This window comes from Falco punctatus (assembly GCF_963210335.1).
Source record: "Falco punctatus genome assembly, chromosome: 4".
NCBI classification, from domain to species: Eukaryota; Metazoa; Chordata; class Aves; order Falconiformes; family Falconidae; genus Falco; species Falco punctatus.
Genome location: NC_137583.1, coordinates 53,720,565 through 53,745,151, shown reverse-complemented (window position 1 = coordinate 53,745,151; position 24,587 = coordinate 53,720,565). Strand labels below are relative to the sequence as shown.

Genomic DNA, 24,587 nt, shown 5'->3' with positions numbered 1-24,587 from the left:
CTGTGGCGAGGGGTTGCCTCAGGTCGTAGCTGGGGTGGCACCACTGGGAGCGCCACGGCTCCTCCCTCTCCCCCCCCGCGCTCGGTGGTGCGGTGGTACAGCCCGCTTAGCAAACCGGACTGGCCTGCCTCCCCCCCGCCCTGCTGTGCGCGGTGGTAGCGGCCGGGCGCACGGGGCCCGGAGCGGCGCGGGAGGTGCGTGCTGGGGGGGGGGGGTGGGGTGGGGTGTCCGTCCGTCCCCTGGTCGTGCAGCAGCCCCCCCACCTATCCAGGCTATGCAGCTCCCCCCAGGCTGTGCAACACCCCCCGGGCCCTGCAACTGCCCCCTCCGACCGTGCAACCCCCGCCGCCCCCGGGCCGTGCGACAACACCCCCCTCCGACCCTGCAACTCCTTCCCCCTTGGGCCATGCAAATCCCCCCGCCGCCCCCCGAGCCGTGCAATTCCCCCCCCAGACAGCGCAAACCACCCGCCGACCGTGCTTCCCGCCCCCCCCCCCCCCCCGGCCATGCAACACCCCCCCGGGCAATGCAATTCCTCGCTCAGGACGTGCAGCACCCCCGGGGGCTGCGTAACCCCCCGCCAGCCCCTGAAACTCTCCCCGACCGGGCAGTAGCTGCCCCCACCCCAGGCCATGCCACCCGCGACCGTGTAACTCTTCCCCCATGACCACGCACCCCCCCCGCCGCCCCCGGGCCGTGCAATTCCCACCTTCCAGCTGTGCAATTCCCCCCACCGCTCCGCCTCCTCCAGGTCGTGCAATTTCCCCCGGGGAATGACACCCCACCCCACCGCCCGTACCCCACGCCCACGCTGACACCTCCCCTTGGGCAATTTCCCCCACCCCAGGCTGTGCGCCCCCCAAGCCATACGCCCCTCTGGGTACAAACCCCCCTCCCCGGCTGTGCAATGCCCCCTGCGCTTTGCTTACCCCTCCCCCCCGCCCCGCGGGCAGGGGGTGCACATTTCCCCCCCTCCATCAGCCCCCCCAGGGTCAAACAGAGGAGCTGGAGGGGGGGGCAAACCAAGGGCTGATCCCTTTGCAGGTCACCAGCCCCTCCCCGACAGCACCGTTGGGTCCGGCACCATGTTCGGCTCATCCCGAGGAGGGGTCCGGGGGGGCCAGGACCAGTTCAGCTGGGAGGATGTCAAGACAGACAAACAGCGCGAAAACTACCTGGGTAAGGGCTGACCTTGGCTGTGTCCCCTCCCCCCCGTCCCTCCCATCCCCATCCTCCCTGTCCACCTGACATGGTTTTGGGATGCACATGGAGGGGTTTGGGTGTGATGGTGCTGGGGGGGTGTCTTGTCCCCCACAGGGAACTCCCTGATGGCACCGGTGGGCCGGTGGCAGAAGGGGAAGGACCTGACCTGGTACACCAAGGGCAAGAAGGAGACAGCCCCCCCAGTGTCCCGCGAGGAAGAGCTGGCCGCCGTCCGCCTGGCTGAGCAGGAAGCCATGATGGCAGCCCTGTGAGTCTGCACACACACCCCCCAACCCCCGAAAAATAAGGGGTGGGAGGCATCATCCCCCACTACCCTGCATCACCCACTTTTGTTTCTATAGGGGCTACAAGAATGTGAAAAGGCAGCCTACCGGCCTCAGCAAGGAGGTAAGGGGGGGCGCCATGTGTCCCCCTGGCTTTGCTGTGTGGTGTCAGGGCATCATGGTGTGGTGGGGGTGGGAGGGGACCTCTGGAGACCACTTAGTCCAACCCCCTGCTCAGGGAGGTTCTCCTGGGGCAGGCTGCAGCAGGTCGCATCCGGGCAGGTTGGGATGCTTCCAGAGGAGACCCCACAGCTTCTCTGGGCAGCCTGTGCCAGCGTTTGTCACCCTCAAAGTTCTTTCTCATGTTCAGAAGGAACTTCTCGTGGTGCAGCCTGTGCCCGTTGTCCCTTGTCCTGCTGCTGGGGAGGGCCTGGCCCTGTCCCCTTGACACTCGCCTTGAAGATCCTTGTAGACATTGGTGAGGTCCCCTCAGTCTGCTCTTCAGCTGAGCAGCCCCAGCGCTCCCAGCCTGCCCTCAGCAGGGAGATGCTCCATCCTCCGTTTTTCATCATCCTCACAGCCTCTGCTGGCCCCTGTCCAGTAGCTCCCAGTCTCAAATTGGGCAGCCCAGCACTAGACACAGCACTCCAGACACAGCCTCCCCAGGGCAGAGCAGAGGAGGGGGACCACCTCCCTCCACCTGCTGGCCACGCTTCTCCCAACACCCCCCCAGGACCCCACTGACCCCTTGGCCACCAGGGCACACAGCTGACCCATGGGCAACCTGCTGCCCACCAGCAGCCCCAGGTCGGCTCTCAGCAGTGACCCCCAGCCTGTGCTGGTGCCGGGGGCTCCCCTCCCCAGCAGGACCCTGCCCCTGCCTTGGCTCGGCTTCACAAGGTTCCTTGGCCCCTGCCTCTCCAGCCCCTCCCGGTGTCCCCCCCCCATTTCGCTGGTTTGGGGGACACGGGCTGCTCTCCCCCCTGCAGGACCTGGCTGAGGTGTGCAAGCGGGACGGCGCCGAGCGCGACGAGAAGGATGTGGACCGGGTGGTGGGCTTGGGCAGCTCCAGGTACGGCTCACGGGGTGCGGGGAGTCCCACACCAAACCACCCCGTTTCAGGGCAATTAGATTTAATCTTGCCATTTCTCTCGGTTTTTTCTGTGGTTTTCTTTTATTTTTGTGATTCACTGTGGCAATGTCTCTCCCCAGCGGCAGCGCCGGCCGGGTGATGCTCTCCAAGGAGGACAAGGAGGCAGCCAAGATGGGGCTCTCCGTCTTCACAGTACGGTGCCAGCCTAATAAATATTTTTATTTATTTAATGTTTTAGATAAATTTAATTTAAATTATTTTAATAAATGTAATTATTTAAAATAAATTTAATTTTAATTCTTTTAATAGGTTTACTTCAATAAATTTTAGTTGAATGATTTTAAGAAATGTAATTATTTTAAGAAATTTAATTTTAATTCTTTTAAGAAACAAAATTTTTAAACCTCCTGAAGTTTCATAAAAGACAGGAAGGGCAGAAAGCCCTGCCCCTCACTCAGGAGATTTTATTTAAAAACAAAGCTGGTGGTTGTAGCACAGAGACCTGCAAAAGCTCCCCGTTCCCTGTGTGCACAGAGATAATTTGTTAACTTGAAAGCAGCTCTTGCGGGTATTTTAGTTTTTTTTCCAAATTTGATTTATTTTTTATATACTCTTATTTTATTCCAAATTAAATTTGTGTTTATTTGTATTTTTCCAAACATAATTTAATTTTTAGTTTCTCCACATTTAAATTTATTTATTTTTACCAAAAATAATTTTTATTTATTTTTTCCCAGCTGTAATTTTTAATTTGGATTTTTCCAATTTTATTTATTTTTTTCAAATTTAATTTGTAATGGGAGAAAGCCTCTTTTTTTGTAACTCAGAGCTGCTGGCTCACAGACTGACTCCGTATTTCCCCTTCCCCCAACCCCAGCACCAGAAAGTCTCCAGCAGCCCCGAGATGTCTGGCTCCAAGAAGAAACAGGAGAAGGAGGAGAAGGTGGAGGAGAAATGGTGAGGGGACCCTGCTGGTGGGAAACCGCCAGGGATGGCCGGTGAGGGGGGAACGGTTTGTGGAACCTGGGTGTGGCAGCGGGCCGGGGGGTGCCTGCCTGCGCCCCCTCCCATGCCCCCACTGCCCCTGCTTTTGCCCTATTTTTTTTTGACTTTGTTTCTTTTTTTTCGACTTTGTTTCTTTTTGTTTCAATTTTGTTTTGACTGTTTTAACTTTGTTTCTACTTTGTTTCTTTTTTGTTTCTACTTTGTTTCAACTTTGTTTCTACTTTGTTTCAACTTTGTTTCTTTTTTTGTTTCAACTTTGTTTCTTTTTTGTTTCAACTTTGTTTCTTTTTTGTTTCAACTTTGTTTCTTTTTTTGTTTCAACTTTGTTTCTTTTTTGTTTCAACTTTGTTTCTTTTTTGTTTCAACTTTGTTTCTTTTTGTTTCTCTGTTTTTTTTGTGGTTTTTTGTTTCTCTTTGCTCTTTTGCTGTTCCCTCTTCTTTCCCCTTCTTCTCAGCATTCCTTCTTTTTCTGCCTGCTTTGCCTTCCTTTCTTTCCTTCCTTTTTTTTTTTTTTTTTTTTCTTCCTGGGAGCTTCTCTTTCATCAGGGAGGGACATGGTGGGATGCAGCTGGAAGGAAGGATGGGGATGTGTTTGGAGGAGCCAGAGGGATGTGCAGTATAGGGATCCTCACTGCTTGCTCTTTTCCTCGCAGTCCAGAGGGTGGCAAGAAATCCAAAAAGGAGAAAAAGAAGAAGAAAAAGAAGAAACATAAGAAAGAGAAGAAGAAGGACAAGCATCACAAGAGGGATGCTGCCCCCACGTCCTCTGATTCTTCTCCAGACCAGGATGAGAGGTAGCTGGGTTGGGCTGGGGGCTGAACCCTAGACATGAACCATCATCACTGGAAAATGGGATGAAGGATTCAGGAGAGCCACACGGTGATGGCTGGCATCAGGATGCCCTGTCAGCTTCTCCTGGCTCTCAAAATCCCTTTTTCATCCCTGGAATTAGCTTTTCCCTGATGTCCCTGCTGTCACTTATCGCTCCATCCCCGTAGGCACCACCGAAGGAAAACCCAGCAGTGCCCCGAGACATCGCGGCATGGCTGCCGGCGTCGGCATGACACAGATTCCTCTGCCAGCAGCAGGGACCTGGGCAGGAGCCCCGAGCACCGTCCTGCCCGTCGGTGGAGCCGGAGCAGGGACGGCCGTGGTCGGGACCCGTCCCCGTGGCGCAAGGGGAGGAAGAGGAGCAGGAGCAGGTCCCCTTCGTCCCATGGGGTCAGGCAACGCTGATGCGGAGGACTGAGAGGGAACCCGGTGTTTTTCCAGGGTTTCTGTTAAGCTATCTATTTTTTTAAGGTTATTAAATTAAAAAAGCTGCAGCTCTGCAGTTGCAGGGCTGAGCCTGGCACAAGGCATTTTGTTTTGTGATGCCAGCTGCCCCTTCCCTGCCCGCAGCTCCTGCCTCCAACCTGGGGCAGCACCGCAGCTCCCCTCGCCGTTGCTCCCGACTGGGGCGGGGGGGGGGGGCAGCAGGTGCCCGGGCGCCCTTCTCCTCGCTCCCTGGATCCATCTATCCAGGTGTGATTTAGCACGGAGGATGCCGTGAGTGGGTGCTGGTGCTGGGATGGTTCTGGCTGCGATGCTGGGAATGCTGCAGATGCTTCATGTTTATGTGAAGAGAATGTTGGATGCTATTATTATTATTTTAGTATTTTTAATACCTTCTTTCCATGGCCTCAAGTAACTGCCAGTGAAGCAGCTGAAGAAGTTTCTTTCCTTAAACCCTCCCTTATGTTCATCAGCTGCAAAATAAAAGCGGGGACTCGCTCACTACTGTGAGGGTTTTGCATCTTGGAGCCGATGGCTTTACAATGGCCAGGCTGTGGGGCTCTCCACAGGGCCACCTCTGCTCCCCATGGGGTGACAGGTGCTCTTCATGTCGCAAGGATGCTCCCCATGGGGTGATGGGTGCTCCCCATGGGGCCACACGTGCTTTCCATGGAGCGGTGATGCCCTCCATGGGTGATGGGTGCTCTTCAAGGGTCATGGGTCTTCTCTGTAGGTTGATGTCCTCTCCATGGGGTGATGCGTGCTCCACGTGGGACATCACATAGTCTCCATAGGGCACACACACAAGCAGGGGAGCACTTGGGACATCCCACCTGGAACTCCCAGGAGAGGGCAGAGCCCTGGCCAGGCTGCCCTGAGGTGACATTCACCCCTCCCATCCCCAAAAGCTTTTAATTTAGGGAGACCCAAGTAGGAGCTGCTGTCTCCCTGGTGGGACATGAAGCAGAGGTGGGTCCATCTCCCCAAATTCCTGTGGGGTGGCATAAATCAGGATGTCCATGCCATGGGGTCCTCCGGCAGTATCCCCTGTGTGGGGACAGAGCAGCCCCTCCCCTAGGGATGAGTGCTTTCCCAGCCCAAGATCAGGGAAAATCAGGGGCTTTGTGACTCGGGCAGCTGTGGGCAAGGGTGATGGAATGTTCCTTTTGGTCAAAACCCAACTTTTTTTGGATTAAAAAAAGTAAACTGCCCTAATCAGTGGCTGCAAAGAGAACCTCTGAAATAATTCCTCAGCTGTTGAGAGGAAGATGGATGGGACTGGGGCGTTTTCTGTAGACATTTGCCCTGGTCGTGTCCACCCCATGGCAGGGAGCAGCAAGCTCCATTCCCATCCAGGATTTTAAACCTCAAAACATGAGTATTTATGTACTTGGTGCACAGAGAAAGGGGAATTCTACATCAATAAATAGAAATATTGATCCAAATGGAAAGGGGTTGTCCCAAGCAACTCTGGGCTGGAGCATCGCCGGCTGACTGAGTGGCCGTGCCAAGCACAAGGGCCTCATTTGTGTAATTAATGATGCAATTTCTCCTGCTTAAGACAGGGCGGTTTTGTGTGTCTTGGCGGACAAAAGCCTCGGGCTGGCAACTGGCCTTGGTTTGCGCTTTGGCAGCGTTGGGGGTGTCTTCTGCCATCTCGCCGGCTGTACCACTGCCCTGCCCGCAGCCGGGCAGGAGGGACAGGGTGCGGAGCCGTGCTGCGGTGCAGGGTGGGACCAGGCTTGCCCTGTCCAACAAGGGCAGCATTCATGGGGGGGACGCAGCGGGATCGGGGTGATGAGCTGCAATAAAGCCCTTCTGTCCCGCTCCCCGCCCAGGCTGCAAGCACGTGCTTAACCCCACCAATGCAGGCAGCAGGAGATGCTGCAGAACAACTGCAAGCTTTGGTGACCTCCTCCCCCCCCCGATTTTTTGGGGGGTTGACAACCCTCTTGGCAAGGTCACAGGGTCATTTCTCTTGGTCTGAGCAGCTGCACCCCAGATGCAGCCCAGGGACCCACTGAGTGACTGTCCACGTGCAACCCACGTGGCACAATTGGGATAGCCCCGAGCCCAGGTGTTCCCTGGCTGGAGGCTCTGACACTGCTGGCACTCATCAGACTGAACTCGGGGTCACCTTCCTGGGGATTTTGGGGGTCCAGGCTGCCACTAGTGCTTACTGGGAGTGTCCCAGTGCAGGGCAGCAGTGGGGATGGTGGAGCAGGCTTGTGCTTAACGGGAACTCAGTGCTGGCAGCTCCAGGCTGAAAAGGGAACTAAGGAGAGCTGAAACACCACAAGAAGCAAAGAAACCAGCATCCTGCTCTGTCATGCTCCCTCCACGGGCTCCCACTTCCCCTGCCTATGTTTCCCAGTGGGCTGGGCTCTGCTGGGACGATTTGCCCTCCCAGCTCTAAGCACACACACATCATGAAGGGGCAGCTGGTGCCAGAGGGCGTTGACATGCCAGGCCGGGTGCCAGAGGGGCTGTGCCATGGCTGTCCTGGCATGGTTCAGCCTGGCCTGGAGAGCTGCTCCTCCCCAGCTTTGCCCTTGCCTCCCAGAGGCTGTGCCTCTGTTCTCTGCTCCTGGACCTGCAAAGAATTCACCCCCCATTTACCGCCTGGCTGCACAGCCATGCTTCACGCTGTGAGCCACCCTCCCCGACCCCACAGCTCAGCCTCTCCTCCCGCTGCTTTCCACAAGCCCTGTGAAACCATTCATGGGACCACAGGAGCTTCACCCACCCCAGGAACACAGGATGGATGGAGCAGCACAGCTCATGGGGATAAGGGGGGACAGAGAGGGCTCCGGGTTTGTCCCCCCAGCTTGTGAATGAGCACAGGGAGGGCCAGCGACTAACCCCCCCAGTGGTCTGTGTCACTCCGGCTGCATCCTCTCCTTCAGCCCCCACTTGTGACCCCACACGGAGGAACCGGGCAGCAGGTCCTACCCCCCGTGCTGTCTGAAGGGGGTGCCTGTGCCTATTTCATACTCAGAACAGAACTGCCATCTGAGCAAGTCTGAGAAATACAGATGAGATAAAAACGAGCTGAGTGGGGGTGAAGGAGCCTGGCCCCATCCCCACCCCAGCTACCTCACCACCGAGCTGCTGCACCAGTTCCTGAGTGAACTGAGGAAGAACCATGCCAGCTGCAGCATTTGGCCCAGCCGAAAGGAACGAGTGCTTCTGCTCACCCCTTCTCCCAGGCCCAAGCTGCCTTCTGCCCGCTGGATGTGTGGCTAAAATCCCCGGGGGCCTGGCAGAGCCCAGAACAGAGCAAAGCCTGCGCCGCCCCAGCAGACACATGCTGATCTCAGATAACATCAGCACACTCCCCATCTTCTCCTCCTTCCAGCCCTGGCCAGCAGCAAACTCTGTGCAGAGGAGCTGGATCCGCAGTGCAGCTGGACACTGTGCCGACACGCCTCAGGTAAAAACCAGGTTTTGCTTCAGAGGAGCATCTCTGCTGCCGCTGGGGTCAGGGTGCCGTGTCACCACAGATCTTCCACCTTTTTAGGGGTGGGGGATAAAAGATGAGTGGGGGGCTCTGCTTATTTCAGTGGCACAAAGCGAGTCCAGCAGAAGAGCTGGCCCTTCAATTCCCACCCAGAACAGGAATAAATAGATGTCCTGCCCTATTAGGCACACAAACATCCTGATTCAGAGCTTGAAATTCAAGGCAAGAATAACCTGACTTACAGGAGTTTTGTAATCCCCCTGTTTGCTCAATACTCTTTACCCTCTACTACAGGGACAAGCGCCAACAACAGACACGGGGCTCAGGCAGCCCTTGCCGGGAATCCTGGAAAAAGCTGAGCCCCCTGCAGCTGTCGCAGCTGAAGACAGAAGGGCAGAGACACCCGCTTCACGCGCTGAGGCTCGGCACGAGGGCTGGCCTGTGCGTACACGTTAAGCAGCTGCCATGTTGCTTGAAGGATTCCGAGAGGAAACAAAAACCTGGGGAGCGAAAAGAAGTGTAATCTGTTGAACAGATATCATGAGATCATCCAACAGGCCAGCTCTCATTTGACACCAAGAAAGCAGATGCCAAGTCAACAGCCTGTCTCCTCCTGGCACAGCCACCGTCCCCTCTGATACCCATCCAAAGCCCCAGGTTTCCGCACCAGGGAGATCACTCTCTAACCTGCACAATGCACCTTTCATCTGACAGTTTTCCAGCCTGTGTAATGGGGAATCTGCTGCAACTCCGGCCAGGAAAGCAGCCAAGTAGTTGGCCAGCAGCCCAAGCGTGACCTTCAGTGAAGAGAAGCTGTAGCTGACAGGGGAAGGCAGGGTGATCAGCTGGGAGGAGCTCTGTGCCAGGTCCAGAGAGGACTGCAGAACGGAATAAATGCAAAACAAAATGTTTAGGAAGGCAGACTTCCATTCCCCCCGCCCCTCCAAAACTGCTAGTCCACCAATCCTATTATCAAGTGGGATCAGCAGGTAAAGCAATCTGTTCTGGGAAGTGATGGGACTACTCAAGAAGTTCAACAGATGCCCCTGAGGCAATGAAGGGACTGCAGCAGAAGCCAACTACCCCCAGCCAACAGCACTGAAGAACTGCTGCCCACCTCCTCACCACAGCAGTCCAGCTAGGGACCACACATTATTTGGAAAATACAGGCGATGTCCTGAAATTGTCATATGGCAAAATCCTGGTTGGATTTGTGTTCATCTAAGGACACGGTACTGTAACAAAGATGATACAAAACAACATGATACCAGTGCAAGTTTCATGAAACTTTTTATTCAACAAGTATTTCTTTATGATTCTGCCAAGATGATCAAATGAACAGCAAGGCATAAAAAACATGAAATAGTTAAGAGATTTTATTCTAATAGCTTTAATTACAGTGCTTGTTTGTCGAAATGAAAACTGAAAACAAGTATACAAAACAGTTGATTACTAATTGTGTATTGAAAGCAATAAAGGTTTCCACAACACTAAATAAACCAGTTCTGATAGTTCCTCAAGTTAAAGTTTAACAGCTCCAGCTTCTTCAGTGTTTATCAAAATACAAAAGAAAAGTAAAGAGGTCTTTTTTTCTGATGGCAAATCTGAACCTTGCAGTATGAGGGATGCCAAGGGTTTTCACACATATACAGATATGGGATTGTTCCAAAATGGGATTGAATACTTCTAGAGTGGAATGACTCTCCAAACTCTCATGCTTTTTTTTTTTTCCTAGACACTATACATAGATGTTTGGTGTTTTTCATGGCAATTCTTACGTTAAAGTACAGTACTTTCTGCCTATAGAGCTTAGGTCTAGTACAGGCTGTGCTTTCTGTGGAAAAGTTTGCCTTCTGGAGTGGTTTACACACAAGAAAAGTACAAAACACTTTTGACAAGTACGACAGGCTAAACTTCTGGAAATTATTCAAGTTCAATGGAAGCAATAAATCTCACCTGAACCAAAAGTCAGATGTTTAGCATGAGTCTGCAAGCTCATCTAAACCAGGTCCGACAAACCTTTTAACAAGTATGAACAAATATGAGCACATACTATGAGCTACAGAAAGAGCCAGAGATCTATTAGCTGTGACCTGTTTTTTAACCGGATGAAGCTAACTGAGTGTCGATCATTGCTTCAGCATTTCAAAAGAATCAAAAATCACCACATTAGAACTAGAACAGCAGAAGCTATGTCAAACGTTTGTATGTTGAAGTGTTTTTACTTTTCCTTGACTATTTAAAAAAATACAGAATTCAGGTTAAAAACCAACCGCCAAAATGGATCTCACAGATCTCACAACCCAACTGAGATAGTATTCAGCTCTACTGCACAAGGACCACTGGCAACCCTTATGTTAACCCACTTAAATCCCTTCCAAGTACTAACAGTGAGTTGATTCTTTACAATAAAAAAGCTGAGTAATATTGCATAGGAGTACCAGAAACTGCCTCATTGGAAACAAAAACTATTTACATTAAATAAGAAACCTAACTGTTTTCAGGCTTGTATTTGCCACATTTACAGCATGATGCAATATATACTGTGACAAAAGAAATGAAAACAGCTTCCGGCACTCAATACCACAAAGTAGCACAGTTTGCCACATTAGAGTAAAGCGAAGGGCGAATAGGAGGAAATAAGAGGGAGGGGTGGAAAAAGAGGGAAGAGGAAGGTTTATGGTTTCATTTCTGGTTTCGGAGCTGATTGGACAACCAGTCCAGTCCTTCATAGAGACCGTCTCCACTAGTGGCACAGGTTGCCTGGATATACCAGTTCCTGTGACGAAGAGAATGCAGTCCAAGTTTGTCTGTGATTTCTGCTGCATTCATCGCATTCGGCAGGTCCTGAGGGAAGGAAGAAGAGTCATTTTCTCCCCCGGTTGCTGACAAGAAATGCCTGCCTCCCTAAACAGTTTTTGATCATCAGCTTTAAAACCATTAAAAGAAAGTCAAAAGCTCTTAGAACTTCTCTCAGAAAAACTCACTGGATTACTTCTATATTCAAGCTATTTTCCCTAAACTGACAAAGTCTCAAAGATTTAACAACACGATCAAAAGCACGTATTATGGAATATTCCTCTTCAGAAAGCAGAAGCCAGGCAGCTGACATTAGGATCAAGTCATCAAGCACCTCAGTGTTGACCCCAAACTGCTTACAATTCAAGGTCTGTTTCATTCACTTTCCACTCAGGAAATGTTTTTCTGCAGCTGCAGTTACGATTTAAGATCAACTTTTGTCACAAAGCAGTACTTGACTTAGTACTGCTTCTGTTTATAGTCTACCTTTCCTGTTCCTAGACAAGACTTACAGCTTCTTTACCCTTCCCAATAGAGCCTGTGCAATTGACAAAGCAGGATGCCAATCCTTCTGTAAATTCACAAGTCATAGTTAAGACCCTCAACATTTGGGTTTAAGCTGCCAAGGCCTTTACAAGCAATAAAAGGCAGAACTATCAGCTGGGCCTAGAGGCAATACAAGTACATTAAAAGTCAGCCCAGTGCTTTCACCAACACCAGCAGTGCCTTCAAACACTCCAACTGAAGAATTCAGGGAGGTTCTGGCATTCTTGCCTTCCTCTCTGTTTGGAGGAAGCTTGGGCAGGGTGCCATACTTGAGCCAAGCCAACCTTAAAAAAAAATTAAAAATCAAACTGGTAGAATTCTTCCTTAAAACTGAAAATACAAGGATTTCTATTAGCCAAGACTATTTAGAAGGATGCTCCTTTCAGATGAGAACAGGCTAATTTAATCTATGGGTTTGTTGTCCTCAACAACTCTGGACGTTTACTGTGATCTTATCTATTATTACACTGAAAACATGAATATCAAGTTCAGTATCTAGCACTCACAAATATGTTTTAAGTTTTCAAAAGTTCTTACAGAAAGACACCTTTCTTGGGCATACCTGTTTGTTAGCAAACACTAGTAAAACAGCATCTCTAAGCTCATCTTCTGCCAACATTCTCATAAGCTCTTCTCTGGCCTCATTCACTCGTTCTCTGTCATTACTGTCAACCACAAAAATCAGACCTAAAAATAAGCAAACAATCAAAATAAGCATACACCAGAAGTTATTTACAAATGATAAATACCTATGGAGGTCAGAACTAAGCATTAAAGAGAAAATAATGCAAAACAAGGAAATGGTATTTTTCTGATATATACTGAATTATTACTGTCATCTCATGATCGAAAGAAAGTCTGTTCTTGCTGAAAGCGAGTGTTAGTTTGCATTCGTGTTTTAGGAACCTGTGTGCTTCATCTACACAAACCACTTTATATTTTCCAGTGAGTAGCGCAATTCTTGAAATCCTGTGACAGGACTCAAATGCATGCATTTATAAAGGCACAGCAGTGGAAGAAATGACAGACTCTCAGTTCATGGGGCTGTTAGAGCTTGTAGTAAAGACTTGGCTTTGAAGTGAAGACAGAGCGCTGTGATGCTTACAGAAGAAAAGCAAAATTCTGATCTCACTTCGAGTCTGATGGACAAGGAAGACTGGTTTCTAGATTTCTTCCCATCCCATCCCTCTTTGAACCTGCACTAGCTTAACAGAAGAGCCAGAGCAGCATATAAACACATCCTTTTATAATAATAATCAGTAATTCCCCACCCCACTCCGTCCGTTTGCAAAAAAAAAAAAAAAAAACAACTTAGTAAGGACATTAAAAAGAACCTTTTAGATTCTGGAAAGCTGTGATTTTAAGTGTTTGGACTCACCTTGTGTGTTCTGGAAATAATGGCGCCAGAGTGGTCTGATCTTATCCTGACCGCCTACATCCCAGACTGTGAAGCTAATGTTCTTGTATTCTACTGTTTCCACATTGAAACCTAAAACAGAAATTGTGGCAAAAATCTCAGTTAAACGTAGCTGGCCCTGGACCTATTGTATTGACCAAGTCATATTCAGAATGTTACCATTAAAAAAAGTTATCTTAGAATTTAAATCCACTTTAAATACAGAATCTACACTGAAACCCTCAAAGCAGTCAAACATGGGTTCTCTGGAACTCCTGCTCCCACCCCAATCAAACTAATGAACATCAGCTGTAATTGCTACCTGAGCAGCAGTATTTTATACAGAGCAAACTATGTTGCATCAAAAAAACCCTGGGCTTTAAGGACTGCAAATAAGGTATGTCTCCGGTCACACTATTCTCACAGTCATCCTCAAAAAACGTGACACCCACTGCTTCTCAGTCCAATCTGCCTGACACCACAACACGCTTAAGAGTGTGGACTGCCCTTCTGTGGCCCATAAAAGCTTGTTCCACAAGTGACTGAAGAGAAGGAATGGAGTGAAAAAACACAGTCATATAATCTCCTCTCATGCTGGAACATTTGGCTGTGCCATCTTCATACCATGGTTTTATCAAGTGTTTGTTCTGAGAGTCAAGTCACTTAAATCAACAGAGTGACTGGTGAGATAAGATACTGCTACGAACAATAAGACCCAAATCTCAAAGCAAGCAGTTACGCAAGTGTAAAAAATCTTACCTATAGTAGGAATAGTAGTTACTATTTCACCAAGTTTAAGTTTGTACAAAATAGTAGTCTTTCCCGCAGCATCCAGACCGACCATTAGAATACGCATTTCTTTTTTGCCAAAAAGGCCTTTGAAGAGGTTAGCAAAAATATTTCCCATGTTTGAGATATGTTCTCCCTGGCCACTGAAGTCTAGAGGAAAAAGATCACAGTATCACTCATCGGTTACCAGGGCATAATCAACAACCAAACAAATTATCAGTTAATATTAATCCTTTATAGTCACCCCAGCCACCACCACACATGATTTTTCCCCATACTTCAGCAATACAAAGATGAACAGTCATGCCAAAATGGTGTCCATAAAAATGACACTGCTTTGAGTGCTTTATATCATTCAAATATCCTTTTAGAGATGTCAGTATTAAACCCCGTTCTCAAACTTTTGTTTGCAAAATTCATGGTTTGCTTTCAAGGCAACCGACCACTTCAGATAAATTATCCCATAACAACAGGGGACAAAGTATCTGCAGCCTAAAAGTGAATCACAAAACATAATTTTTCTAATCGACCTGCAGTTAAAGTTTTAGATGTGTGCTCATCTCTCTGCTGCTTAGCGTACCAATAGCTGGACCTTCTTTTGCGAAGGAAGCTCAGAATACAGGTTGGATTCTCTCCTACTCAAAACAGTTTCCTTCCTCTCAACCCTGAGAGGTATTTGAGGTTGAAACAGCCTGCAAACACAACGTAAACACAAAGCAATATTACTGTAATTAACGTTGCAGGGAGACCCTCTGTAGGAAGCAAAACCACATTTACTGAAATTTAACTATAGAAAATTAATAGCCACATTGAGAGGCAGGTTTAGAAATGAATGCTTCTTCCTTCACTGCAAACATTTCTGCTTGGACCCTTGGAAGTGATTAACATCACCAGGAGCTTCCTGTTCAGGAACTGGAGGAACTGCCTCTCCACTCCAACCCTAACAGACACTCTCTGTGCCCTCTGGGACAGCATCTACCTCACCACAAGTTTCCCCCCCCTTTCCAAACTTACTGCTACGTAGTTTACAGCAAGTTAAAAACCAGACCAAGAGAAGTATAAAAAACCCAAGAGCACTATTATTCTGTTCACATAAGGCATGAAAAAAGCAGCCTGAAAGCTTTACAGTGAAGCGTTGATGAGGATGTTACATGGTGATAGTGACGGTTCACACATCTACCACCGCTTTGTCTAGAAGCTCTCTGATGTCAGTTTAAAAAGACAACGCCAAGCCCAACTGAAAATACAAGCTTAGAGCAACAGAAGCACATGTATCCAAGGTGAGTAACATTCAAAGGATGGGTCTCCTGTAAACCAAGTCACACCACATAAAGTGCAACAGGAAGTTTGAATCTTCTTTTGAAGATATATATGGTCCCTACTTGGCGTACTGCATCCACCTCTGGGGTCCTCAGCACAAGGAGGACACGGACCTGTTGGAGCAGGCCCAGCGGAGGCCACGGAGATGGCCAGAGGGCTGGAGGCCCTCTGCTGTGCAGCCGGGCTGGGAGCGCTGGGGCTGTTCAGCCCGGAGAAGGGAAGGCTCCTGGAGAGCCTGGAGCACCTTCCAGCACCCAAAGGGGCCGGCGAGGAAGCTGGGGAGGGGCTTTTCCCAAGGGCCTGCAGCGCCAGGACAAGGGGGAACGGCTTTGCGCTGAGAGAGGGCAGATGGAGATCAGAGCTGAGGGAGAAATCCTTCCCTGTGAGGGCGGCGAGGCGCCGGCACGGGCTGCCCAGAGCAGCTGTGGGTGCCCCAGCCCTGGCAGTGCCCAAGGCCAGGCTGGACGGGGCTGGGGGAAGGGGGCCCTGCGCATGGCAGGGGGTTGGAACTAGATGGTCTTTATGATCCCTTCCAACCCAAACCATTCTAGGATTCTATGATATTCTGTATTTCATGATGAAGCTGTGTGCATGAAGCAAAATTCTCGATGGAAACAGACTTTACAGAGTATCGATTTAAGACCATTAAACCAACCTTTGAACTGAAAAAGCACACCACAACAAAAATCTTGTCCCACTCTGTTTAGCTCTATGCTAGGGATGTATGAAGTCTGGTTTCCTCACTCAGCAGTGGGAGAGCTCTAAGCAGTTCTGCTCTTCTCAGGAAGTTTTGCTGGAGACAATTTTTAACCCAGAAGTTAAGCACTGTAACATTAACTAAGTCACATGTCTTAACACAAGGAGCTCCACAGTGAAGTTCAAAGTCCACTCCGGAGTTCCTGAATGACATCAGTGACCACATCAACTTGCTGAAGTAACTTGAGTGAAAGATAAATTTATTTTTACCAAAACTTTAAAATTAAGCCTGTCTATAAACCCGACAGAGCAGCTTGTGAATTAAAACCAAACAGAAGGTTTAAAAGTTCCATTATTCCACCATTTCCTTCACATTTCTGTAGCATGACCATGAATATTCAACTCCCACTTGAATATACGAAAGCTGTATAAACAGGAAAGTTAATTAGGAAGTAGAGAAAACAGTTTTGCTAGAGTTCCTATTTATCCAAATCACTCACACAGCAGGAAATCTCACTTCCCAGGCCACAACAGCAACTCTTACTGGGCTGGAGGGGAGGGAGGCTGCAAAGCTTTCCTTTGTCTGGCTGCTCCTGTTACCTCTATCTTCTACTTCATCTGAAAAGCAAGTCAGGGTTGAACCTTTCATCAGAGCTCTTGTAACCCTCCAAAATGAGTGTAAGAACTTTTGTAGCAGGAAGACCTTAGAAGCCCTGTGGAAGAATGCATTTCTTTCCTTTCTGCACATTTGAAAGTAGAACAGGTTATTAAATGCTTGGATCAATAGCAGTAATTAAGTAACACAGCAAAATCTTAGCATTTAGGTGCATGACATCCTTCCCCACCCTGGAGAAGTCGCAGTCTGCTGAACAAGTTACACTTGGCGCTAACGGTAGTGAACCCCATTAGATCCTTGTTTTCCTGGCAGCTATTTTCCGGTCAGGTCTGCCCTCCACCCCTGATCCTCCATATTTTTACTTTTTTGTTTTTAAATGAACGACAGTAAGTTAAGATGCATTTAAGCACTTGGTCTCCATTTCCTTCTTACTCTCTTCCACATTCTTACCATCCAAACCACTTCTGTTCGGTAGTTCAGGGTAGGTGACATTGCAGAAAGCCCTAATTTTTTTTTTATAGGCAGTGAAATGTAGTTTACAGCCCACACCTGCAAGACAAGCATGTCTAGGTGTTGACTAGAAAGCAGCCGAATCATTGCTGTCTAAAAGAAAAATACTAGGAGAAACCCATCTGCAGGACTCCCACAAGCTGTTGTGGTTCCCCAGTGACTCTGATACTGCTGAGGCAAAAGACAGGGTCTCTGTCTTCACCATCAGCAGGACCATCCTCTGACCTGCAGCTAGAATCACATTCGTCTCTTGCCACAGAAAAAGAAACCCTACTCCCATGGTTTGGTACATTATATTCCTCTCCCTACACTGCCCCTGCCATTATTTCATTCCCTTATATTATCTAAAAAAAAACAAAAACAACAAAACAACCCAAAACCAAAAAATAAAACCCCAAATGACACCTAAATTTCCTTCCTTGGTATCATTAAAATCCTCAACAAAATCATCATCACAACTGTGACCAGCCGTCAGGTCTCTGCTTTTCAGACCATTCCTGCTGTCAAGCAGCACAGACACTACAACAGCAGAATCTGCTGGGACAGTTTAGAGCTGCTTCCCAGGACTTCGCTGCCACCCATTAATACAACTCAGCTGAGGGATCACGCGATTACTTCCACTGTACTTCAGAGCTGAATCTGTTTACTTTAATTCCCATTTCAGTCCATTAGTTGGACCACGAGAACTAACATACAGTCTGAAAGTATGAGGAAGCTTAAGACCCTTTTAGGTTAACCAAGCAATCCCAGCACTTTTCAGGCATCTTCAACATTCATGATCTGTATCAAGACTTACCAATACATTGCCTATATTCTATACTGAAGCTTAACCTTTTCTTTTCCTTAACCCAAATGTTGTCAGTAATGGCTGCACTGATCATTTTAGAAGCACAACTTCAATAAAATGCCTGAAAACTTAAAATAATATGGCTTGCTGTAGTACTGCCCATAGTACTTCAGCACGTCTTCAAAAGGGGCATCTATCAGGCTAAGTAGGAAGATCTGTGTATGAAATGGAACAATTTGAATAAATAGCACAGACTATTTTTGCAGCACTTAGCATGCATGCTCCCACAGCGTGACTTCAGCTTCTAGAAATGGAAGCTCACCGCCCCTTCAACAAACCCAGATCACCCCAAAACTGAACTGCCTGTATGACTCTTGTTTCTCCCTGCCCATCGCAGCCCTGAAGCACACCCCTACAGTAGTCTACTCCACCTCAAGATCCTCACAGCAGTAAAAACCTGTTAGGCAGGTTCAGGTAAGATATAACTTGCCACTGGTAAACAGCGAGAAGGACATTCACTGGGTAAGACTATAGTTTTGTTTCAGGAAACAAGGTATTTTCAGCTGCCTGTTTTCTAGTAAGTGATACATTTAGATAAGCAATTAGGAGAACAGGCAGCCTTTTTCAGAAAGGTTCTACGTAATGAGTTAGAAATGAATGAATGTCTGCAATTGCAGACAGCACGTTGTCTGTTAAAGCAATATGGCCCTTGAGTAAGAACATGAATTTGCTTTTATTAATTGTAGGTGGTTAGAGTAAGAGCTCTGAGGAATATCTCAAGGCCAAAGATCATTGAACACAATCTTCTGCAGCATTTTATATTTAACCGTACGTTAATGCATTTTAATGTCATTTCATTCAGGCTGCTTATCTTGAGAAGTCAAATACACTTCTTGACCTCCAAACTTCTTGCATGAGCTGTTAGTTAACAAGCCATCCCACAGAAGCGTGACCAGAAGGTATGCTGCACATCAAAGAAAGTATAGCTACATCTTGAAATCTCCGCATAACCTTAATTTCGTACCTCTGGAAAAATTCTTTCTGACCACATAGTGCTTAAACTTCACTGAGCCACAAGTTGTGGTAAATGCCACTGTTTCATTCAGATTTACACCATTCCTTTACACATCCCATAGTAGACGAAAGGCTAAGATCGAGAATGCCATATGCATTATTGAGTCATATTATGCCCACAGTATAGAAATACATTTATTTCACTGTTACATACCAGCACTTACCACGTAAGGCTCCCACAGTGAAAAAATAACGCTCAGAACTTTTCAATGGCATAACTAAACTTGCTGGGCACAATCATTTCGGCGATCTGTTCTACATAGCTGAAAAATACCAGCAGCAATTAACATCAGTCAAGACAGGCTTAATTTTTTGCCCCTTCTCTGCACAGCACACTGGATGGAGAGGTACAGAGGGCATCTGTTGTCTCTGGGAACTATCACATCTCCCTAGAGTGTTCATATCTTGTTTTAAATGCCCGTTTCAAGGAGAGAGAAACATGGCGGTGCTACCGATGACATACTGCATTACACTGCTATCATCAGTCAAAATACTAATGCTAAAGCACAAGCTAAAACCCCTAACAGTTGCATGTTTACCAAAAAGCTTCTTCCCAGTGGCCTTCTGCACCTTGTTCTATTTGCTTAGATGCCTATGGCAAGTAAAACTGGTGCGCTTATCAAGACAACTGACTTTCGTTTAAAGGAAAGTCTACTTGACATTGGCCTAAGCAGTAACTCCACCTCTAACACAATTAGGAAAACCCCAAACCCGTAATTCCAAACCTGTTATTAATATACTAGTTGCATCAGTTACAGGAGAACAAAAATTGATCAATTTTTTATTTAACAGAAGTATTGATTTGAAATCCAGTCCAATACCACCAGTTAGCCTGTATCATGTTTCTAATTTATAGCATTTTAGAAGGTTTTAAGTCGTCAAGAGAACAAAATATTCACACAAAAGATCAAATCTGTGTGTAAACAAGAGGTGAGAATGCCTTTAAAAAAAACACAAACACACACCATCAAGTTCAACAACTGTTACTGGTGTTACATACAAGAACAACTGGCAAATAAAGTGCAAATCTAACTTGGCAGCCTGTTCTTTACAGTATAAAGCGCTATTTAGAAGCGAATGTGAGAAGTGATTCAACAAGAATAGAACACTGCTAAAATTTAGGATTAATCTATCACCACAGTATGTCACATCACCACTCAGCAGGCACAGTCGGTTAAGTACAGCTGTGTTGTTTTGAACTTGAAGTAATTTCTTTACAGAGTAAAGTGTTCTGTTACAGCAAATTTCGAAAAACACTCCTGATCAAAACACTTCTTTATATATAGCCAGGGTGGCCCAATACAGAACTATTTCAGTACAGTTACATTCAACTATTTTTAGGAGTTGTTTACTGGCCTTCCACATCTGATAACCTGAGTGAAAGACGACTACTTATCAACTCAAGCCCTTTAACTTTGGGGCCTTAACACTGGAATTTAACTTAAATAATTTTGGTTTGAATTAACTGAGACTTTAGACCATACTAACATCACTAGACATAAACTTGTTAGAGTAGCTAACAAGGCGGCCAGGTTCTTTCTTCACCACAGGGATTATCTTGGATTTACATACCCTTGTAATAAAAGGCCTCCTCAAGAACCTCTTCTCAGAGCTCTTCATTAACAGTTAAGTCCCAACTCCTGTATTGTTGTACCCATTAAAACTAGGGGAGTGTTAACTGTGGAGATCAAAACCCACCACTGCAATAATTTTCCCCACTTCACACTGGGGGTGCTTCTGCCAAGTGTGAGATGGAAATGGTGTCCTAAACAATCATAACCTTGTTATTTGTCTTTTGCGAGAAGTTAGAGGAATGGTACTGGCATTGAAGCTTCATGTGAAATCAAAGTTAAAGATATATAACTGTACTTGCATCTAAAGAGGTGTAGTTGGACTTCGCCACTGAAGGCTTCCAGTGATCAACTAAAGAGCACCTAGATGCACACTGCATGGTTCAAGACAGACTGAGGACAAGTCGACTGCAAATGAGAAGCTGGGTGAAAAAACCCAACACAGAGCTGCTTGTTATGCAGCACCTCTGTTCAACCTTTAAGTAGGTTGAACATCTTGCTGTCTATACACATTACCCAGATAGCGCATTTTCCACATGCTGTGACATTCTCTTGAGAGTACTGGACTCAGAGTGGCAGGAAAACAAAGTATTTCCACTTACAAGATCACAAGGGCAAAAGACTGAAAACTTCCTTTGGCATCATGCCTATTTCTCAGGCACAAGAACAACTAAAATACTGGTCAGAAAAAAAAAAAAAAGTCAGCATCTAGCAAAGAGGGCAGTTGCTTGACTTGATACTCAAACCCCAGATCAGTTACTCCCTTACTCTCACCTTTGGGCACAGGAAGCAAGGTATTTCTGTTTCACAGCAAAATCTCTAACTGTTTTAAGCAGTTATACACTACCACATGTAACTCAACTGCATGCAAGCTAACATAGAGGAAAAACACATATCTGGTCTGAAAAATATTTTATTTAAAGAACAGGTTGACAGGTGGAAAAGTACAGGAGACCACTGTTCATGCTTTTAGATAAAGCACATCCATCACCTCCCTGCGAACTGCCTGTAGCTGCTCAGGAAATAAAGTGGTGCCGACAATGCAGTTGTGACACCCAAGTTTGGACTGCAACTTCACAATCACCTGTTAAACAGCCAGTATACTGCGTGAGAACTGGTTATTACAAAGCATTTCTTTTCAGGTAAGTGTTGCACAGGGTTTTTTTGAGACTGAACAATTCACAAATTCAAAATCTTAAATTTTAAGCCAAATAACCTGTCATTCATTCCCAGTAACCGGGCAGTAAGTCAACATTTACACTCATAGTAGAAATGGCAAGAACTCACATGAGAGCTTGGGTAATGAAATTGGGTTTGGGGAAACATCAAAGCAGAGCCTACGCAGCTAGTTGTTAGGTACAAGATCAGTGTATGAAAAAGAGCTATATTAGACATGAGAGTTTTAATAGAATTGAAGTATCAGCAGAAGCAGCACCATAGTCCTTCAATGTTTGCATGTGTTAGAAACAAGAAATAAAACTGGATACTCACAAGCAGAAAAAAAAATGCTGAATAACACAGAAAAACAGCTGCTGTAGTAGGAAGCTGATTATAAACTTCTTTACTCATCAGTTAAAGAAAGGGAATAATGGCTGAGGACAGTGCTAGCTCTAATACAAGCTCTATAACATTCCAGCAGCAAACTTTCAAAAGACTTCTAAAAAAAGAATCGGAACTATTCCTTTCCAGAAAAAGTTAACTTATGTTCACCAAATTTATCCACTGTAAGGCAATCTAGATCCTTCTGAAAGCTGCTGAAATCCATTTAAAAAAAATATTGCTTGAAAGTCCTTCTTTACACATCTCAGCAGCTCTTACTTCTAAAGCAAACTTAATTTTCAAGAAAAGTGGTTCTTTAAACTTCACCACTGCAAATTCAGCTGGAATCTTGGGCTGTGAGCTTTTCCTCCTTCCAGCAGTTAACGTAATCAATAGTTTATCTGATAAATATACCTCAGCAAGAAGTAGAAATGCTACTGCTTAAAGCTGGCTTTCAAACAGGTGTAACTGGAGCACAATACAATTTGGTCAATTATAAGGACTACAATCCAGCCCCCTACTCCCACACACATGTTGTTTGCCTTGAAAAGCTGTGACCAGTCCTGCCCCCGACTCAGTCAGCATGACTAACACACAGGGAACTATGCGCACTGAGCGAAAATGCACCGCTCCTGACCAGTCCCTTTTCAGATTCCAACTGTATTTCGCAACTAGGCAATCCTCAAGATTCAGCAAATGCCTCAGAGCACCGGGGACCGATTTATGCTCAGGTGTTTGCCTTTTAAACATGATCCAGCAACTATTACGTATATCACAGACCACAGCAGCAGCAAAGGCTGTTCTGAGTGGAGATGACATCTGTTTGAGCCATTTTTACTCCTGAAGCTCTACCACAGTAGAAGCATCAATAAACTTGGCAAAGCAACTGAGTTTAAGAGGTTCAAGTGAGGCGAGTTTCCTCACCCTTTCACCCAACGTAATTACTACAACAGGGAAAGCAGTCCAACAGGGTTCTCCAGCACTGCAGATGTTTTTAACAGAGGAAATCAGTGGCATCATACCGACCACAAACTTTCCTTTCAGAGTATCCCCTTCTATATCTGTAAGGCTATGCGTGCTTATACCAACGATTTGATTACAAAACCCATGAACAAAAGCCAAGTAGCAATCCTCTAGTTCAGCTGCAGTTCCTTTTTCCTAGCAAAGTGCTCGCTCCAAATCAGTAGCAAAAATAGTAATAACGATACTGCTAAATGACCTTGGACAATTTACTTTGACTCAATTTCTTTGCCTGAAAAATAAGGTTAATAGAATATCCTGCAAAGGGGTGCTGTTAGCCTTGCTGCTTGCAAAACAAAGTTCAAAGTGTTATATAAATAGTTTGCATTTTAGTTATTGACAAAGCTACATTTCAAAACAAGACCTCTGGATGCAACTCTAATCAACCTGTGGAATTTGGTTTGGCAAGAGCCTAGCAGCAAAGCAACAAGGTCAATGTCAAACACAGCATTTAGGCAGTTTTATGACCCAGCAGAGTTTTAGCCATGCTGCGCTGGGGCAAATGGACTCCTCCGTGAAAAGGTTCGCATAGCTGGCCTATCATTTTATCAGACAGAGGTTATCAGCCCGAAGTATCATGTTAACTACTCACAGAGACAAGATATAGTATTTTCAGACAGCATATAATATCCTACCACCGGGAGCTGCTACGCCAAGGAAAACTGATCTCGTTAGACCATCAAACCCAAGCCATGGATGGCAAACGCAGTTTGCTCCAGGCTAAAGCTCAACTCCTTACCACCACCCACCTCAGTCCAACTAAAAGCCCTACTCAGCACCCGACGGCTTAAAGGAAAAGAACCCCTCTCCTACGAGTTTCATCCAAGCCCCATTTCCCCAACGGGGCTACTAGGTCTCCGCTACGATGAGGGTTTTCGGGGGGAGGAAAACGAGGAAATGCCCCTCCTCCGACCCGTTCACGGGCAGGCCTGAGGCCGGAATGTGCGAGTTGGGGAACGGAGGGAGGAGAAGCCCATCCCGCCCAATGCCTCCGGTAGGGGGAGCGGCGCCGGGCCCTGGGCAGCTGTCGGGAAGCCGGAGCGGTGCCCCCTCCCGCCGTGCCCACGCCTCCCCAGCAGGGCCCGAAAAGGCTGGTACCCCCCTAACCCGGCCCAGCCACCCTGCCCCACAGGCGATGTGTGTGTGTGCAGACAGGGCTGCCACGCTACCAGGCCCGCGCTCCCCAAGGCCTGCGCTGCGGCCTGCCTGCGGCTCGCTCCTCCGCCGGCAGCCGCCGAACCAGGGCGGCGGTGGGGGGAGAAGGACGGCTGGAAAGAAACGACCGGGCCCGCTCACCCCGGGCACGCCGCCTCCTCCCCTCAGCGCCAAGGCCTCGGCGCCTCACAGCCGGCCGCGGGCCACCGCCTCCCGCAGGGTGTGGGCGGGGGAGCGGGCCGGCGGGGAAGGGGCTGGAAGGAGGGAGGGGGAAGGTGTCGGTGAACCCACCGGCGTCGAGCTGCTGCCCCGGGCAGTGGGTCTGGCTTGTCCTCGGTCTGTCCCGCTCGGAGCCGGCTCCCCCCTGCGCCTCTCGGCCGCTCTCCGCCCAGGCACACAAGATGGCGGCACTCCGCGGCCACGTCAGTGCCAGCCCCGCGCGCGGCACC

General features: G+C 47.6%; 2 protein-coding genes across 4 annotated transcripts; one reads left to right on the top strand and one right to left on the bottom strand.

Annotated features, from left to right (window-relative positions):
* The first annotated feature begins 66 nt into the window (after positions 1-66).
* LOC308062364 (multiple myeloma tumor-associated protein 2 homolog) lies at positions 67-10,056 on the top strand. 2 transcript variants are annotated; one of them, XM_080383765.1, is made up of 9 exons: positions 67-194; positions 1,045-1,179; positions 1,318-1,471; positions 1,566-1,611; positions 2,477-2,559; positions 2,700-2,777; positions 3,458-3,537; positions 4,239-4,379; positions 4,584-10,056. In XM_080383765.1, the coding sequence occupies exons 2-9, from the start codon at positions 1,086-1,088 to the stop codon at positions 4,832-4,834; spliced, it is 927 nt and encodes a 308-aa protein (XP_080239891.1). In that variant the 5' UTR covers positions 67-194; positions 1,045-1,085; the 3' UTR covers positions 4,835-10,056. The 2 variants fall into 2 exon arrangements, with proteins under 2 accessions (XP_080239891.1, XP_080239892.1); XM_080383766.1 differs by having other exon boundaries at positions 70-194; positions 2,700-2,772.
* On the bottom strand, positions 9,594-24,587 carry ARF1 (ARF GTPase 1). Of its 2 annotated transcripts, XM_080383772.1 has the most exons (6): positions 24,430-24,576; positions 16,367-16,484; positions 13,821-14,000; positions 13,044-13,154; positions 12,228-12,352; positions 9,594-11,167 (listed from the first exon to the last, which is right to left on the bottom strand). In XM_080383772.1, the coding sequence occupies exons 3-6, from the start codon at positions 13,966-13,968 to the stop codon at positions 11,006-11,008; spliced, it is 546 nt and encodes a 181-aa protein (XP_080239898.1). In that variant the 5' UTR covers positions 13,969-14,000; positions 16,367-16,484; positions 24,430-24,576; the 3' UTR covers positions 9,594-11,005. The 2 variants fall into 2 exon arrangements, with proteins under 2 accessions (XP_080239898.1, XP_080239897.1); XM_080383771.1 differs by lacking the exon at positions 16,367-16,484 and having other exon boundaries at positions 24,430-24,587.

Coding starts and splice junctions, on each gene's coding strand:
- LOC308062364 (XM_080383765.1), top strand. CDS start 1,086: ATGTTCGGCTCATCCCGAGGAGGGGTCCGGGGGGGCCAGGACCAGTTC. Junction 1,612..2,476: donor CTACCGGCCTCAGCAAGGAG/GTAAGGGGGGGC, acceptor TCCCCCCTGCAG/GACCTGGCTGAGGTGTGCAA. Junction 2,778..3,457: donor CTCTCCGTCTTCACAGTACG/GTGCCAGCCTAA, acceptor CCCCAACCCCAG/CACCAGAAAGTCTCCAGCAG.
- ARF1 (XM_080383771.1), bottom strand. CDS start 13,968: ATGGGAAATATTTTTGCTAACCTCTTCAAAGGCCTTTTTGGCAAAAAA. Junction 12,353..13,043: donor TTATTTCCAGAACACACAAG/GTGAGTCCAAAC, acceptor GCTTATTTTTAG/GTCTGATTTTTGTGGTTGAC. Junction 11,168..12,227: donor TAGTGTTTGCTAACAAACAG/GTATGCCCAAGA, acceptor TCCTTCCCTCAG/GACCTGCCGAATGCGATGAA.